At 44.7% G+C, this 12,289-nt stretch overlaps 3 protein-coding genes and 1 long non-coding RNA gene across 22 annotated transcripts in view; 2 read left to right on the top strand and 2 right to left on the bottom strand.

The window, feature by feature from the left end:
- Positions 1–254: 254 nt before the first annotated feature.
- On the bottom strand, positions 255–4,948 carry LOC127350076 (uncharacterized). The gene is made up of 2 exons (XR_007880513.1): positions 4,821–4,948; positions 255–585 (listed from the first exon to the last, which is right to left on the bottom strand). It is a non-coding gene; the product is annotated as an uncharacterized LOC127350076 (long non-coding RNA).
- slc10a4 (solute carrier family 10 member 4) lies at positions 1,638–4,486 on the top strand. Its single transcript, XM_051376298.1, has 3 exons — positions 1,638–2,396; positions 2,672–2,882; positions 3,409–4,486. Exons 1-3 carry the CDS (start codon positions 1,879–1,881, stop codon positions 3,931–3,933), a joined length of 1,254 nt encoding a protein of 417 aa, XP_051232258.1. The 5' UTR covers positions 1,638–1,878; the 3' UTR covers positions 3,934–4,486.
- Positions 4,538–6,969, top strand: zar1 (zygote arrest 1). Its single transcript, XM_051376301.1, has 4 exons — positions 4,538–5,325; positions 6,041–6,133; positions 6,452–6,526; positions 6,603–6,969. The coding sequence occupies exons 1-4, from the start codon at positions 4,618–4,620 to the stop codon at positions 6,744–6,746; spliced, it is 1,020 nt and encodes a 339-aa protein (XP_051232261.1). The 5' UTR covers positions 4,538–4,617; the 3' UTR covers positions 6,747–6,969.
- A 340-nt stretch (positions 6,970–7,309) lies between these two features.
- Positions 7,310–12,289, bottom strand: part of fryl (furry homolog, like) — a 68,536-nt gene continuing 63,556 nt past the window's right edge. For all 19 annotated transcript variants that reach the window (XM_051376269.1, XM_051376267.1, XM_051376266.1 and 16 more), the window contains 3 exons: positions 12,096–12,206; positions 11,249–11,442; positions 7,310–9,253 (listed from right to left, as the gene is read on the bottom strand). In XM_051376269.1, coding sequence (XP_051232229.1) covers positions 9,013–9,253; positions 11,249–11,442; positions 12,096–12,206 — 546 coding nt within the window. In that variant the 3' untranslated portion in view covers positions 7,310–9,012. The remainder of the gene's footprint in view (positions 9,254–11,248; positions 11,443–12,095; positions 12,207–12,289) is intronic.

Genomic DNA, 12,289 nt, shown 5'->3' with positions numbered 1-12,289 from the left:
TTCAGTTATGTCTGTGGATGAATGTCAACTGTGGGAAATAAGCCAACATTATTTAAAAGCACTGAAGGTATAACGCTGCACTTGTAGGTCAATTCCACATCTTTCAGTTCAGCATGTAGAGATCAAACTGCGTCATGCTCACTCAGTATTTTTTGTTTTTACAGGATTTATAAAATCAGGCTCATTTATAGGTACTTCCTTTGTCTTTGTCATGCTGGGACCTTCTAGCTGTTAAGTAATGAAATGCATGTCCAAAAGAATTGCCAACTTCAGTTTATTTATAGTGAGAGCATCAAAAAGTGTCTGTACACTTCACAGCTTTTAAGGGGAAGGTGACAGTTTATGTATTCTGCACACAGACAGCTGTGGCATTACGTACCTACAGTCACCCGTTGGTTAATGGGGGACACGGTGAGTCTCCAGGAGGGGGAGGAGACAGATGAAACCCTGAGTCACTGACTGGTGCAAACTGTCCCGTCCCACTCCAACCTCAGCTTTGTGACGTCAGTGCATTTATTTTCTCTGGGCACTCTGTTTCCTCCCCTGATGTACGGGAGTTTCACTCTGACCATCGTATTCTGTGAGCTGTGGACACACAAACACAGACACAGTAGAAACTGTTAAGTCAAACCTCCAAACAACAACGTTCCTTAATACAGGCAAGGTGATGCTCTACTGAATATGAAGCAGTATTGTGGGGAGCAAACTGCCACAGCAGCACAACATTTTACAAATACCACTTATGTTGTCTGACCTACACAAGATAGAATAAGAAGACAGTAATATTGGGATGATGTTTTAGGAAACTGGTGGACTGACTTAGAACGTTTTTAAACAGATTGTTTGTAGAAACTGTATTAAAAAGAGGCTGTTGGAGTCTGCAAGGCATTAACTGCAGGGCTGTAAAGTAACTTTACAAAATATCTGCTGTATTAGCAGGTGTTAAGTCACTGACTATTAGGCATTTGTGTTTTGTGAAACTTGATATATTTCCTCCACAGCCTTTCTGAGGTTGATTTTATATTTTTCTTTATTTTAACATCAGAAAATATTACATATGGTAGTCAGACTCATCAGGACCAGCTTCAGCAACAATATACTCACAGGTCAATGCTTCGGTAACATACAGTGTGATTCTTAAAGACACCAGGCTTCACTTTACTGTTGATACATTTGCTCCTTTTACTTAAGTCATCATTTTCAGGTAAATCCGCAGTGATCTGCAGCACCCTGGCTAATTCCAGCTGCAGACAGCTTCATAATATCTAACAGGTGAAGGAGGTAAGCTATAGACTCACATTAATAACCATCTGTTAAACCAAACATGAGACCTGCGCACCATAAAGTTTCATATGAGGGCTCGTGCGTAAAGCGCACACTGCGTAAAAGAAACAGCGGCTCCAACAAAAGGGACCGGCAGGCAGATGTTCACAGTTTGCTGCACTAATATAAAGATCGGCACAATTTGGATTCATGCAGGCTGTGCTTACTCAACCTCGACAAACAGCTGTCTTCACTGCAGCTTCATGTGACTAAATGATGACCGTTGTAATTCCACTGTACAGATGAGAGTCAGGACAGCCTCTGTTGGGCTGCGTGTAATTTCCCAAATGGAAAACTGTCAATATGGAATAATTAGATTGATATTTTGGGGACCTTTTTCCTTATACGGAGCGCAGCGCGGTATAAAAGGGCAGCCTGGGCGTTATTGATTGGCCCATCCACTCTCGCTGAAGCTTAAGACCGTGTGCAGACTCCGACCACTGGAGCCTCCTCGCTTTCTTATTAGTGACAGTGCGCCACTAGGGGAATCATTTTACGCACGAACACCGACAGGCACAAACCGACTGTGGCGAGCCTCTGTCCTCCTGTTGCGCCATGGAGAACTCCAGCCTGTTGGGTGGCGACGCACAACATTCTTTCTTGATAGACTTTCTTGCGTCGGACACTTTGAACCAAGTTTCTCCGGAGGAAACTGCCATGGCCGGATTAGTGGCCAGTAGTGCCATCTTCCTTGAGGGCAGCAAATTCAGGACTGGGGCTGAGTTTATGGCCGCCCTACCGACGGAATCCCCTCACCTGATGCCCGCCTTTTGGGATTCCCCGCTCAGTCACGGAATCAATGTATTTGTGGGACTTGTTCTTTGCTTCACTATGCTGGGGCTCGGCTGCACGGTGGACGTGAGCCAGCTTGGAGAACATATCCGCAGACCCATCGGGGTGCTGCTGGCACTGCTGTGTCAGTTCGTTATCATGCCCTTGGTGGCCTTTTTGTTGGCTTTAGCCTTCTCTCTGGATGATGTGGCAGCCATGGCTGTTCTCCTCTGTGGCTGCTGCCCGGGAGGAAACTTATCAAATATCATGTCTCTACTGGTGCACGGGGAAATGAACCTAAGGTAGTTATACTGTACTCCTCTAGAAAAAACATAATGCGGTGAATCATCAACCTGTAAAAATGTTTCACAAGGTTGAAACTATGTTTCGCGCGTATTATTCTGCAAATGACGCACTGAAAGAACGGGGACTTTTGCAAACTTTACGCATGACTGTATAGTTCTGTATGCGTCGCTAAAGTTAATTAAATATTGTTGCGAAACTTGACTAAAACGACCCGACACTGTGACCAAGGACCAAACTCATTTCATGTAACTCTTTGCTCTCCTCTCTCCAGCATCATCATGACCATATCTTCCACTATGCTGGCGCTGGTGCTGATGCCGCTGTGTCTGTGGATCTACAGCCGGGCCTGGATCAACACACCTGTGGTCAACCTCATGCCCTTCGGGGCCATCATCCTGACCCTGTGCAGCACTCTCATCCCCATTGGGTTAGGAGTAATGCTGAGGTACCGCTACACGCGTGTGGCCGACATTGTTTTAAAGGTAATTTAAGAGCAACTTCTCAAAGCTACGGTTCCAACTAATGGATACGTTGAATAAAATAATTTTACTTTGTGTATTTAGACACTGAGTACTTTCGGCTAAGGAGCACCTTTAGCAAAAGCGCAGTGCGTAATTTTCCTTGCCATTCACAGATGCTGAACGCAGGACCAGTGACATCAGAGCCACTGTGTCAGGAAGAGCTCCTCCCTCCCATTTCTGATAAAAGCCACTCAGGAGGGGGGGCCACATCAGTCACAATAGACAGTAATGTTAGGCAGCAGCGATGCCATGATGGCTCCTGGGTTTAAAAAACTTAAGTCAGTTTTAATTATAGCTCTAAATCCCCTTTACCCCCAGAAGGTGCAATCATGGCCTTCTTTTATCCCTATAGAATCTCCATTCTTCAACAGGAAAAAAGTAGGAAATGCCTCTGGAAGGGCAAGAAAGATTCCCACCCTGCCCACTAGTAGAAAACAGCTGCATATGTACAGAAAATCACCCTCATTTAGAAATACTGTCTTTCCAGGCATCTCTGTGGTCTCTGCTGGTCACCCTTGTGATTCTGTTCATCCTCACCGGAGCGATGCTGGGGCCGGAGCTCCTGTCCACCATCCCGCCCTCTGTCTACGTGGTGGCTGTCCTGATGCCTCTGTGCGGCTATGCTGCAGGCTACGGGCTGGCCGTGCTCTTTGACCTGCCACCCAACTGCTGCAGGTCCGTCTCTCTGGAGACGGGATGCCAGAACGTGCAGCTGTGCACTGCCATCCTGAAGCTGGCCTTCCCCCCTCAGCTGATGGGAGGGATGTACATGTTCCCTCTGTTGTACGCCCTGTTCCAAGCAGCCGAGGCTGGCATTTTCATCCTGGCCTACAAGATGTACAGGAAGAAGGTCCTGCACAAACCAGACCCCATGGGGGACGGCGAGGACACGGATATAACATATCAAAGGTTTCAGGATGAGGACATTGACTCATCTTATGGTGCTGTGACAGTGAGTGACCCAAACACCATCATGTTGGACCCCTGCCCTCCTGACCCAACTCCTGTTTAATGTAAGAATCAGTTCCCCACAGCAGGTGCAGGGGAGCAGAGTAAGACCTGCTGGTGGATTCATCATTCAGAAAGAAAACCTGGAGAACAGTGAGACTATGCAGGGAAATCCAGAATGTTTATCACTGACCTGACTGCAGAAAACGGTACTTTATGTCATAAGCTTCATTCATTCACTTTGATAATGTTCATTTCATGTCTAATATGGGATGAAAAAACATCAAATGTTTTAAAACCCTTCTGTGTTACCCTGTGAATTCATTTCATCATCAGCCGAGCTTAACTTCAACCTGTGACAGTAACATTAATCAGCAGATCACGCCATCACAGCATGACAGCATTTAGTCTCCCAAATGAAGTGCTTCAAAACTGTGTGTGCGCCTGCGTGAGAGAGCGAGACCTGTGACAAACATATCAGTCATTCATTGCAGTGCCAAGCCGGAGTCTGCTCCACAGACCCAATGTGAACACGGTGTACAATATGTGTATATTATAAACAAGTATCAAGACAATAAAATGTGTACAGAAATAAAACTAAAAACGTGTGTACCTTTGTCACGTGTCTGCTGTTTTTTTGGGGGGGAGAAACCAGTGCCACACCTGACCATAATTAGACCTAATGGAGAGCTCGTGTTTCCAATCTATTTAAATAGCTACACCTACCAACCGGGGTCGGTTGAGCAAAATGGCAACGTACGGTGACGAGCCAGTCGACAGCTATTTCTATTCGTCTTACAACCCTTACACGGGCAGATACCCCCGGCCTAAAGACGCGGGGTGGAAATATAAAAGTTACCTGTCTCACTACGGAGACACTTCGGATGCCTTCAACAACCACCAGCGCGCCCAGCTGAAGTCCATCTTATCTCAAATCAATCCCAAACTCACCCCGAGGCTCAGGAAGGCGAACACTAAAGATGTGGCGGTGCAGGTGAACCCGAAGAGGGACGCCTCGGTGCAGTGCTCCATCGGCCCGCGGACCCTCGTGGCCATGAAGCGGGACTTCCGGCGCAAACGGACTCAGGAGCCCTCCACGACGCCCGGCAGCAGCCCCAAGGCAGCGGGCGGTGTGCGTTACCCCCGCACCCTCGCCGTGTATTCACCCATCGCCTACAGAAGCGTTACCTCCTTCCTGGTCGATGACAACAACAACAAGGAAGCCTCCTGCGGTGAGGCGCAGACCGGAGAGCCGCCCGGTGAGTCGCCCGGTGAGCCGCCGGAGTACGCGGGGAAAACGGACGGGAAGAAGAGCGAGGAGAACCAGGTGGGTGAGGATGGAAAGACCGATACGCTCCCAGACCAGCGCAAGAAGCCAAAGTCCAGACAGGTGAAGGGTGAAAATGTGCAGCCAACCACGGAGGGGGCGAAGAGCAGGGCGCGCGTGCGGTTTCAGGTGAGTCACATCACGTGCTCAGGGGGTCCCTGACTTTAGGCTGGACGGAAATGGACTCCATTTGTTGCACACACTATTAATTGGTTGCGTTAGGTGTTATGCTAAGTGCCATAACTTCAACAGCATGGGCATTATACAGTCTCAGTTGCTGAAATATTTCTTACAAAATCAAAACAAAAGTTAAACATCTCAAGAGAAAACAAAAGCAACAAGCTACAAATCATAGTCCCCCAGAAAGTAGAGTAACCTAAGGATGGCCTTTTTCCAGCAGTTTCTCTTGGACTCAGGAGCTGTTTCTGAGACTCCTGACTCAGATACATAAATCTTGTCTTCAAATAAACTCACTTTGGTATAACTCTAATTGGATAATGTCATGCCTCACTACATTCACTGTTAACTCCACTCAGTGTCTCCTGATATCAAAGTCCAGTCTTGATGCTTTATTTTACATCTGTATTTTCACTTTACTGTGCAGAATAACTCAAATTAAAACCTGTTGGATGATAAATCCAGGCAACGTCTCATCAGATCAGTGATCAGCCAACTGGTCAACATCTGGCTGTAAGCTTGGTGTGGGGACCGTAAAGATAAACCTCACTGAAATGACTTGATGCAAGACAGTAAAGATGAAGTTTAAACCGTTGGATTGATCCATTAATATAGAAGGGTTGAAGGGAGAGTGAACAGACTCACTGACTTGCCGTTTATCCACCAGTTTCTGGAACAGAAGTACGGATATTATCACTGCAGAGAATGCAACCTGCGATGGGAGAGCGCCTACGTTTGGTGTGTTCAAGGCACCAACAAGGTGAGCACTTATTTTTCTGTGTGAGGCAAACAACATACAGTAAAGTAGTTTGCCAATAACTGCATTAAATCAGTGGTTGGCAATATGAAGCATTAACTGCTCCATTCTCTGAAGCCTGGACAGCTAGAACAGTGACTTTTACAGCAATGACTCCTGATGACTCTAGTAGAATCCTTTGTACCTAATCGTCTCTAGTTTTCAGATGTGGTTCTGCTATAAGACTGTATTGTATTGGTGACCATGATGTGTATATAATTTGGTCCATGGCTTAACTGCAGTATGAGACGCCCGCCCTAATAGAAGTATGGTGTGTTCCAGGTTTACTTCAAACAGTACTGTAGGAAATGCCAAAAGGACTTCAACCCATACCGTGTTGAGGACATCACATGCCACGTAAGCCCTTTTCTAACCTGCTGTGTCAATTCTAATCACCCATGTGTCATGACTAACGCATCCGTTTTCTTTGCAGACATGCAACAAAGCGCGTTGTTCCTGTGCAACAACACAACGCCATGTTGACCCCAAGCGGCCCCACAGACAGGACTTATGCGGCAGATGCAAAGGCAAGCGACTCTCCTGCGAGAGCACTTTCAGCTTCAAATACATCGTCTAGGAGGCTTCTCTACTGAACTTTGCCCCGAAAAACATCAGTACATGTCCTTTTTGTGGGGCATCTTCAACCCTGTGCCACTATATTTGCAGATGCAATAATGGCATCTTGGATACCAAATGTATATTTGATGTTTCAAATCTTAGTTTAATGCCTGTTTTGTGTTGATGAAATTAATGGTAAGGACCACACTTTACAATGTAATAAATGACTACCTTGCACTCTGTTCAGAAGCCTTTTCACTTGAGCCACTGTGTATGGAGGTTGTGTCCGTAGTAGAAATGGAAGGAAAACTAAAATAATGAATGCTTCAAATAACTACAAGTCCAAATGAACCTGTATGACGTTGCCCCATTTAGCTTTGCAACTGCCTTCAGGATTGACAGAATTGAGACTTTGTAAGTCCAAAGAACTACAGACTGACAACAGACTTCATATTTCTGAAGGTCTAAATACTTGATTCCCCTAATTCAGTCGTACTCTGAATTGAAGTCATTAACTCTTAGTATACTGCTTGTAATACTCCATACTGCCAAACTTCCATAAGAAAACACAGGACAAAGAGCTTACTGTATGATTAGGTTTTTATTTATCCAGAGAGAAGGCTGGTATGTGAGTGAACAGGGGGAAGGGGGGGGGGGGAAAATACAATTCACCCCTACATTAAAACATCCTCCAGGTAAATAATATATTCATTAAATAATTAAGAACAGCATTCAAATGTACCAGACAAGCAGGGGAAAAAAAGCTCTCTGAGGAATGAGTACAGTGACTGTTACAATGTGCCATGACAAGATTTCCAGAAAGCATTCAGATAACGGTTCATGTCCTGCAGTCACAGCAGCAAGTAGGGCCATTCTGAAAGCCTAGCACAGCCATTTCCCCTCTTTGCAACGTGATCAACCTACACGGACAAACACAAACCTCAGTCTCCCCTTCATGAGGCTTTAAGCGGCGCTTATGCTGGGGGTGACGTGCTAATGAAAGATCACAGTGGAGAGAAGGAATGCATATGACTTGGCTGGATCTGTGTGGTCCAACAGGAGACAGAGGCGACATTAGATCTCCTATGCCAACGCCGTCACAAAGGCAGACAGGTGGCTTGTCCCAAAATGAGGCCTGACACCCCCCCTTTTGCAAGACCACAACAAACAAACCAAGGCAGCCTTTGGGAAGATTTGAAGTTTGTGTGATTGGATGACAAGTGGAGCAGATCATTCATGACAAATCTGGTCTTGGCTTTCTCTCATCACATTAGCTTTATACATACATCCTATTTGGATGAACAGTGCATTACACAAAAGTACAAGGGAAAAATACTGGTTTTACACTATACATTTTCTAAAATATATACAGAGTAAAATAAGTTATGTTTCCATAATGAGCTGTAGCCAGTCTGCACTTGTGTGCAATTATATGCATTTGTGTGTGAGCGTATACCAGAATATCCAATATATATCACACAGTCAAGAGTCTCTAAAGGCAGCTACTTATTTGGTTAAAGAGTGAGTTTTGCGTGAAGACCTGTTGAAGGGGACTCTCCTCTCAAAGCAGATCAATAAACAGATATATTTCTCTTTTTACACTCCCTGAAGGCAAACATTTCCCACAGGGTTACAATTACATGTTAAATATCCTAACATTTACAACCTAGGATGTTAGCTCTAATAAAAAATACATTTCTCAAAAAATATTCTTGCAGTGCTTTTCTCTTTCAAGCATGCTTTTGAAAACTTTTTTTTTTTTTTTTTTTAAACAAGATTTTTCGGTGTTTGCTTATGAATCTTGACGGTGTGTCCTCACACATACGACACCTCCTCCGGACTGTCTTACATGCTTCAATACCACCTTCCAGCCCAGGCCCTGAGGCCAATGGTCTGTACGATAGACCCATCAGGTCAGATCCAGCAAAAATGAAAACAAAACAAAAACAAAAGAAAAGAGAAAAAAAGTTATCATCCCACTGCGTCCTCTCTTGTTCTCTCCCAGGCACACCACCACATGACTTATTGCAACTGAATTTTGCAAGTTGGCTTAGTCTGGGAAAAGATGTTAGCTTTAAGCATTCATACAAGTAATAATATATATTAAGAGTCACAGTTATTCCCACACATCCTTTAGCCCTTTATAGGTGGAGTCTCTCTCGTCCTCCTCTGTAACCCCTCACTGTCTACCCTCTCTCTACAGCTGAGGTGAGGTCTGTATAGAGCAGGGGGGGGGGTATTTTTGTCCTGTTGAGTCCAGGCTTGCAGCCTGTTGTACCACGGGTTCACAGTCCAGTGCTGACCATGGTGGTGTGGGGCTGGCAGGCCTGCGCCTGACTCAGAGCCTCACGGATCTGCAGGTTGAGCTCCATGAGGCGGGTGCTAGCCTGAGACAGGTCCCTGCTGGGGCCCACTACCGCCAAGCAGCCCGTCTGGCCCAGCGTCTGGTGACGGAAGTAGATGTGCAGCAGGGTCTGGACTGCGTTGTCTGTCTCGTTGCCAAAGATGTCGTTAGGCCACAAAGATCTGTAGATAAAGGAGGGTGGGGATGAGGACATGCACGTCATAAAAATGTGTTTAGGCTAATAACTACTACATACTTTGTCTCACATTCAAAAAACCTTATATCCACGCATTCGGTGAATGAAGCTGAACCTCCCTATATAGGCCACGCCCACTTCCGCCTAGATTTTTTTTCCGCTATGTGTTCGTGCTCCATCCATGCGCTTTTGGTCCGATTTGCACACAATTTTGCACGTAGCATCTGGAGACCGTCCTGACAAAAATGTAAAGTATTTTGATATTTCAAAAAATAAGCAAGTTGTTAGCACTTTTTCGTCAAAAAAGGAAGCGGGGCATTTCTCCACAGTGGTACGTCCGATTGACACCAAACTTGGGTCAATAGTTTATTATGTCTTCATTATGTATCGTACACAATTTCAGGTCATCACCACAAGGTGGCGCTCTTTGAAATGAAGAAGTTTATATCTCCGCAATGGCAAGTGTGATTAAAATGAAACTTGGTAGGATAATTGCCCATGGCTCCCTGAGGCTCATTATAAAAGGGAAAAAACATCACGTCACTAGGTGGCACTCTGGTGGCAGTGTAAATCACTGTGCGGAGACCGTAATAGTTATGAATATGAAATTCACAGGACACGTGTAGACTGGTGCCTGTAGCTCACATACCAAAAATCGTGTTTGTTGTGTTTGTAGCGCCCCCTGCAGAATTTTAAAAAAGCAGCCCCGGCGCCACGTTTCACCGATATGTATGAAACTCGGTAGACATGTGTAACGTGCTGAGACGTACAAAAAAGCCTTTTGGACCCATGCCCCAAACCCCACAGGAAGTCTGCAATTTCGATTTTAATTTTCACCATTTTGTGGTCATTTTGACTTTTTGGGCTTGTATTTGAACAAACTCCTCCTAGGGAATTTCTGGGATCTGTTTCAAAATTGGTCAGTACAGTCAAAAAATGGTGCTGAATGAACGCTGTTCAATTTGTGACTGTACGTTGAAGGGTGTGTCCGTGGCGTGCCGTCAAAGTTGGCCGTTTTGAATTCCGTGGTCTTGTATTTGAACAAACGAACTCATGGAATTTATCAGATCTGCTTTAAAACTGGACAGTACACTTGAAATAGGTTCCTGATTACAAGTTGTGCTATTTGTGACTGTACCTTGAACAGTGTGCCCGTGGTGTTGCATTGAATTTCGACGATTCGCCATGAAATACATAGTACTGAACTTCAATGTTCAATGTCTAATCTCCACTAAACTTCACATATTCTGTAACAGTCCCACCCTGTACATGTCCTCATAACTTCAGTGTACATGGTCCAATCTCAATGAAACTTCACGTTTGATAAGAGTCCCGACCTGAACACATCTACATGACAATATTCAGCAATAGTGATAGTGCCACCAACCGTCATTTTTATACTTTACTGTATATCTTCCAGCAGATTGACCAGATCCAGCTAAAATCCTGTCCGAACTCCCTTCGGATGATGACAATGACATCTTGTGAATCTTAACAATAAGCAAAATGTCTTACCCACGCCCCCCAGTAAGCCCATAACCCAAAGTCCTGCCCTGAACACATCTACATGACAATATTCAGATACAATGATAGCACCAACATGACAATATTCAGATATAATGATAGCACCAACATGACAATATTAAGATATAGTGAGAGCGCCACCTCCCGGCAACAGGAAGTAAGCGCTGCGTGGCGATTTTGATCTGATTTACGCGAAATTTTCATGTTGTGGTCCGCACGTGTTACGACGGCACGCGACGCGGCCGCAGCACGCCCCAAGTTGCGTGGAGTGCGAGGTCCCGCCCAACGCTGCTTGCAGCTTTAATTCTCATTGTGTTTTAAACATCTTTCAAACATGCATTGCAGTTTGTGGTGAGAAGCTGAGCACTCCATTTTAAACACTGATGCACAAATACAAATAAACCACAAAAACTTGTTGATTCGTATCCCTGCTGTGGAATTATGATGTTCATCTTACCTAAAGACTTTAACCTGTGTGACGGCAGAGCTGAAGTCTCTGGCTCTCAGAGTTTCAATCAGCGATTGGATGGCCGTCTCTGTGTTGGTCTGGGCAGTGTCTGACATGCACACATCCTCCTGACCATCATTTCCTGTTTCTGCCTCCTTCAAACAGCTCTCTAGGATGGTGAGCTCGTCAGACATGTTGGTCACCTTAGAAACAGACGACAGAGAAACATTAACATCACAGCACTGCATATCACAGCATGCGTGTGCAAAATCTCCTTGGGAGAGGGTGTTGGCAAAATAAACCACGATTGAATATTAACTGGAATAGCTGACCCTATCACTCCATACAGTATGAGAAATTATTTAATTCTATTACTTTAATCTAATTAAAGCTCCGCCAAAATGCAGCCCAGAGAGGGATCGACTGCATTACACGATCAGCAATGACTGCTTAACTAATCTGTGGTTAAAAGAAGAACCACTGGCCTGTCTAATAGATAGATACAGATAGAACTTATTGCTTATTTATGTTCAGTATTATTATATTTCATGTAAAATAGAAAAAGACAACGTTCCACATTTTATGACAAACAACTGAGACAACAATCTGTAGAAAACAGTGCTCTTGCAGCATGATGCAATATAATGCAATTTGTCTGTTCTTGATTCTCTGACAAAGGTAGATGTAAACTGCCTCTGTGCCTTTCTAAGGAAAACAATCTCTAACTAAATGTAAAATGCACTTCAGACATGTTTTATGATTTCAATGTATGTCAGAAAGCTAAACAACCACTGTATTCTCACAAATCCAGCATGCTTTCAATCAGTCAACAAATCCAGTGTGGTTTTAGTCTCACCTCTGCCTCTCTCTTGATGGTGTCCACCCTGCTGATGAGCTTACAGTAGGCCTGGAAGAGCAGAAGCAGCTGAAAGTGCAACTTATAGAGCCTGCGACATAACTCCAGCTCCTACAGAGACAGAAACATAAAGGAGTCACACTGCTGCATAATGGTTAGCCTGCACTCAAATTACTCTGATGATCATATGATTA

This window comes from Dicentrarchus labrax, unplaced genomic scaffold, assembly GCF_905237075.1.
Source record: "Dicentrarchus labrax unplaced genomic scaffold, dlabrax2021, whole genome shotgun sequence".
Lineage (NCBI taxonomy): Eukaryota > Metazoa > Chordata > Actinopteri > Moronidae > Dicentrarchus > Dicentrarchus labrax.
This window is presented reverse-complemented; position numbering and strand designations above follow the sequence as displayed.

Coding starts and splice junctions, on each gene's coding strand:
- slc10a4 (XM_051376298.1), top strand. CDS start 1,879: ATGGAGAACTCCAGCCTGTTGGGTGGCGACGCACAACATTCTTTCTTG. Junction 2,397..2,671: donor CACGGGGAAATGAACCTAAG/GTAGTTATACTG, acceptor TCCTCTCTCCAG/CATCATCATGACCATATCTT. Junction 2,883..3,408: donor TGGCCGACATTGTTTTAAAG/GTAATTTAAGAG, acceptor CTGTCTTTCCAG/GCATCTCTGTGGTCTCTGCT.
- zar1 (XM_051376301.1), top strand. CDS start 4,618: ATGGCAACGTACGGTGACGAGCCAGTCGACAGCTATTTCTATTCGTCT. Junction 6,134..6,451: donor GTGTTCAAGGCACCAACAAG/GTGAGCACTTAT, acceptor GGTGTGTTCCAG/GTTTACTTCAAACAGTACTG. Junction 6,527..6,602: donor TTGAGGACATCACATGCCAC/GTAAGCCCTTTT, acceptor TTTTCTTTGCAG/ACATGCAACAAAGCGCGTTG.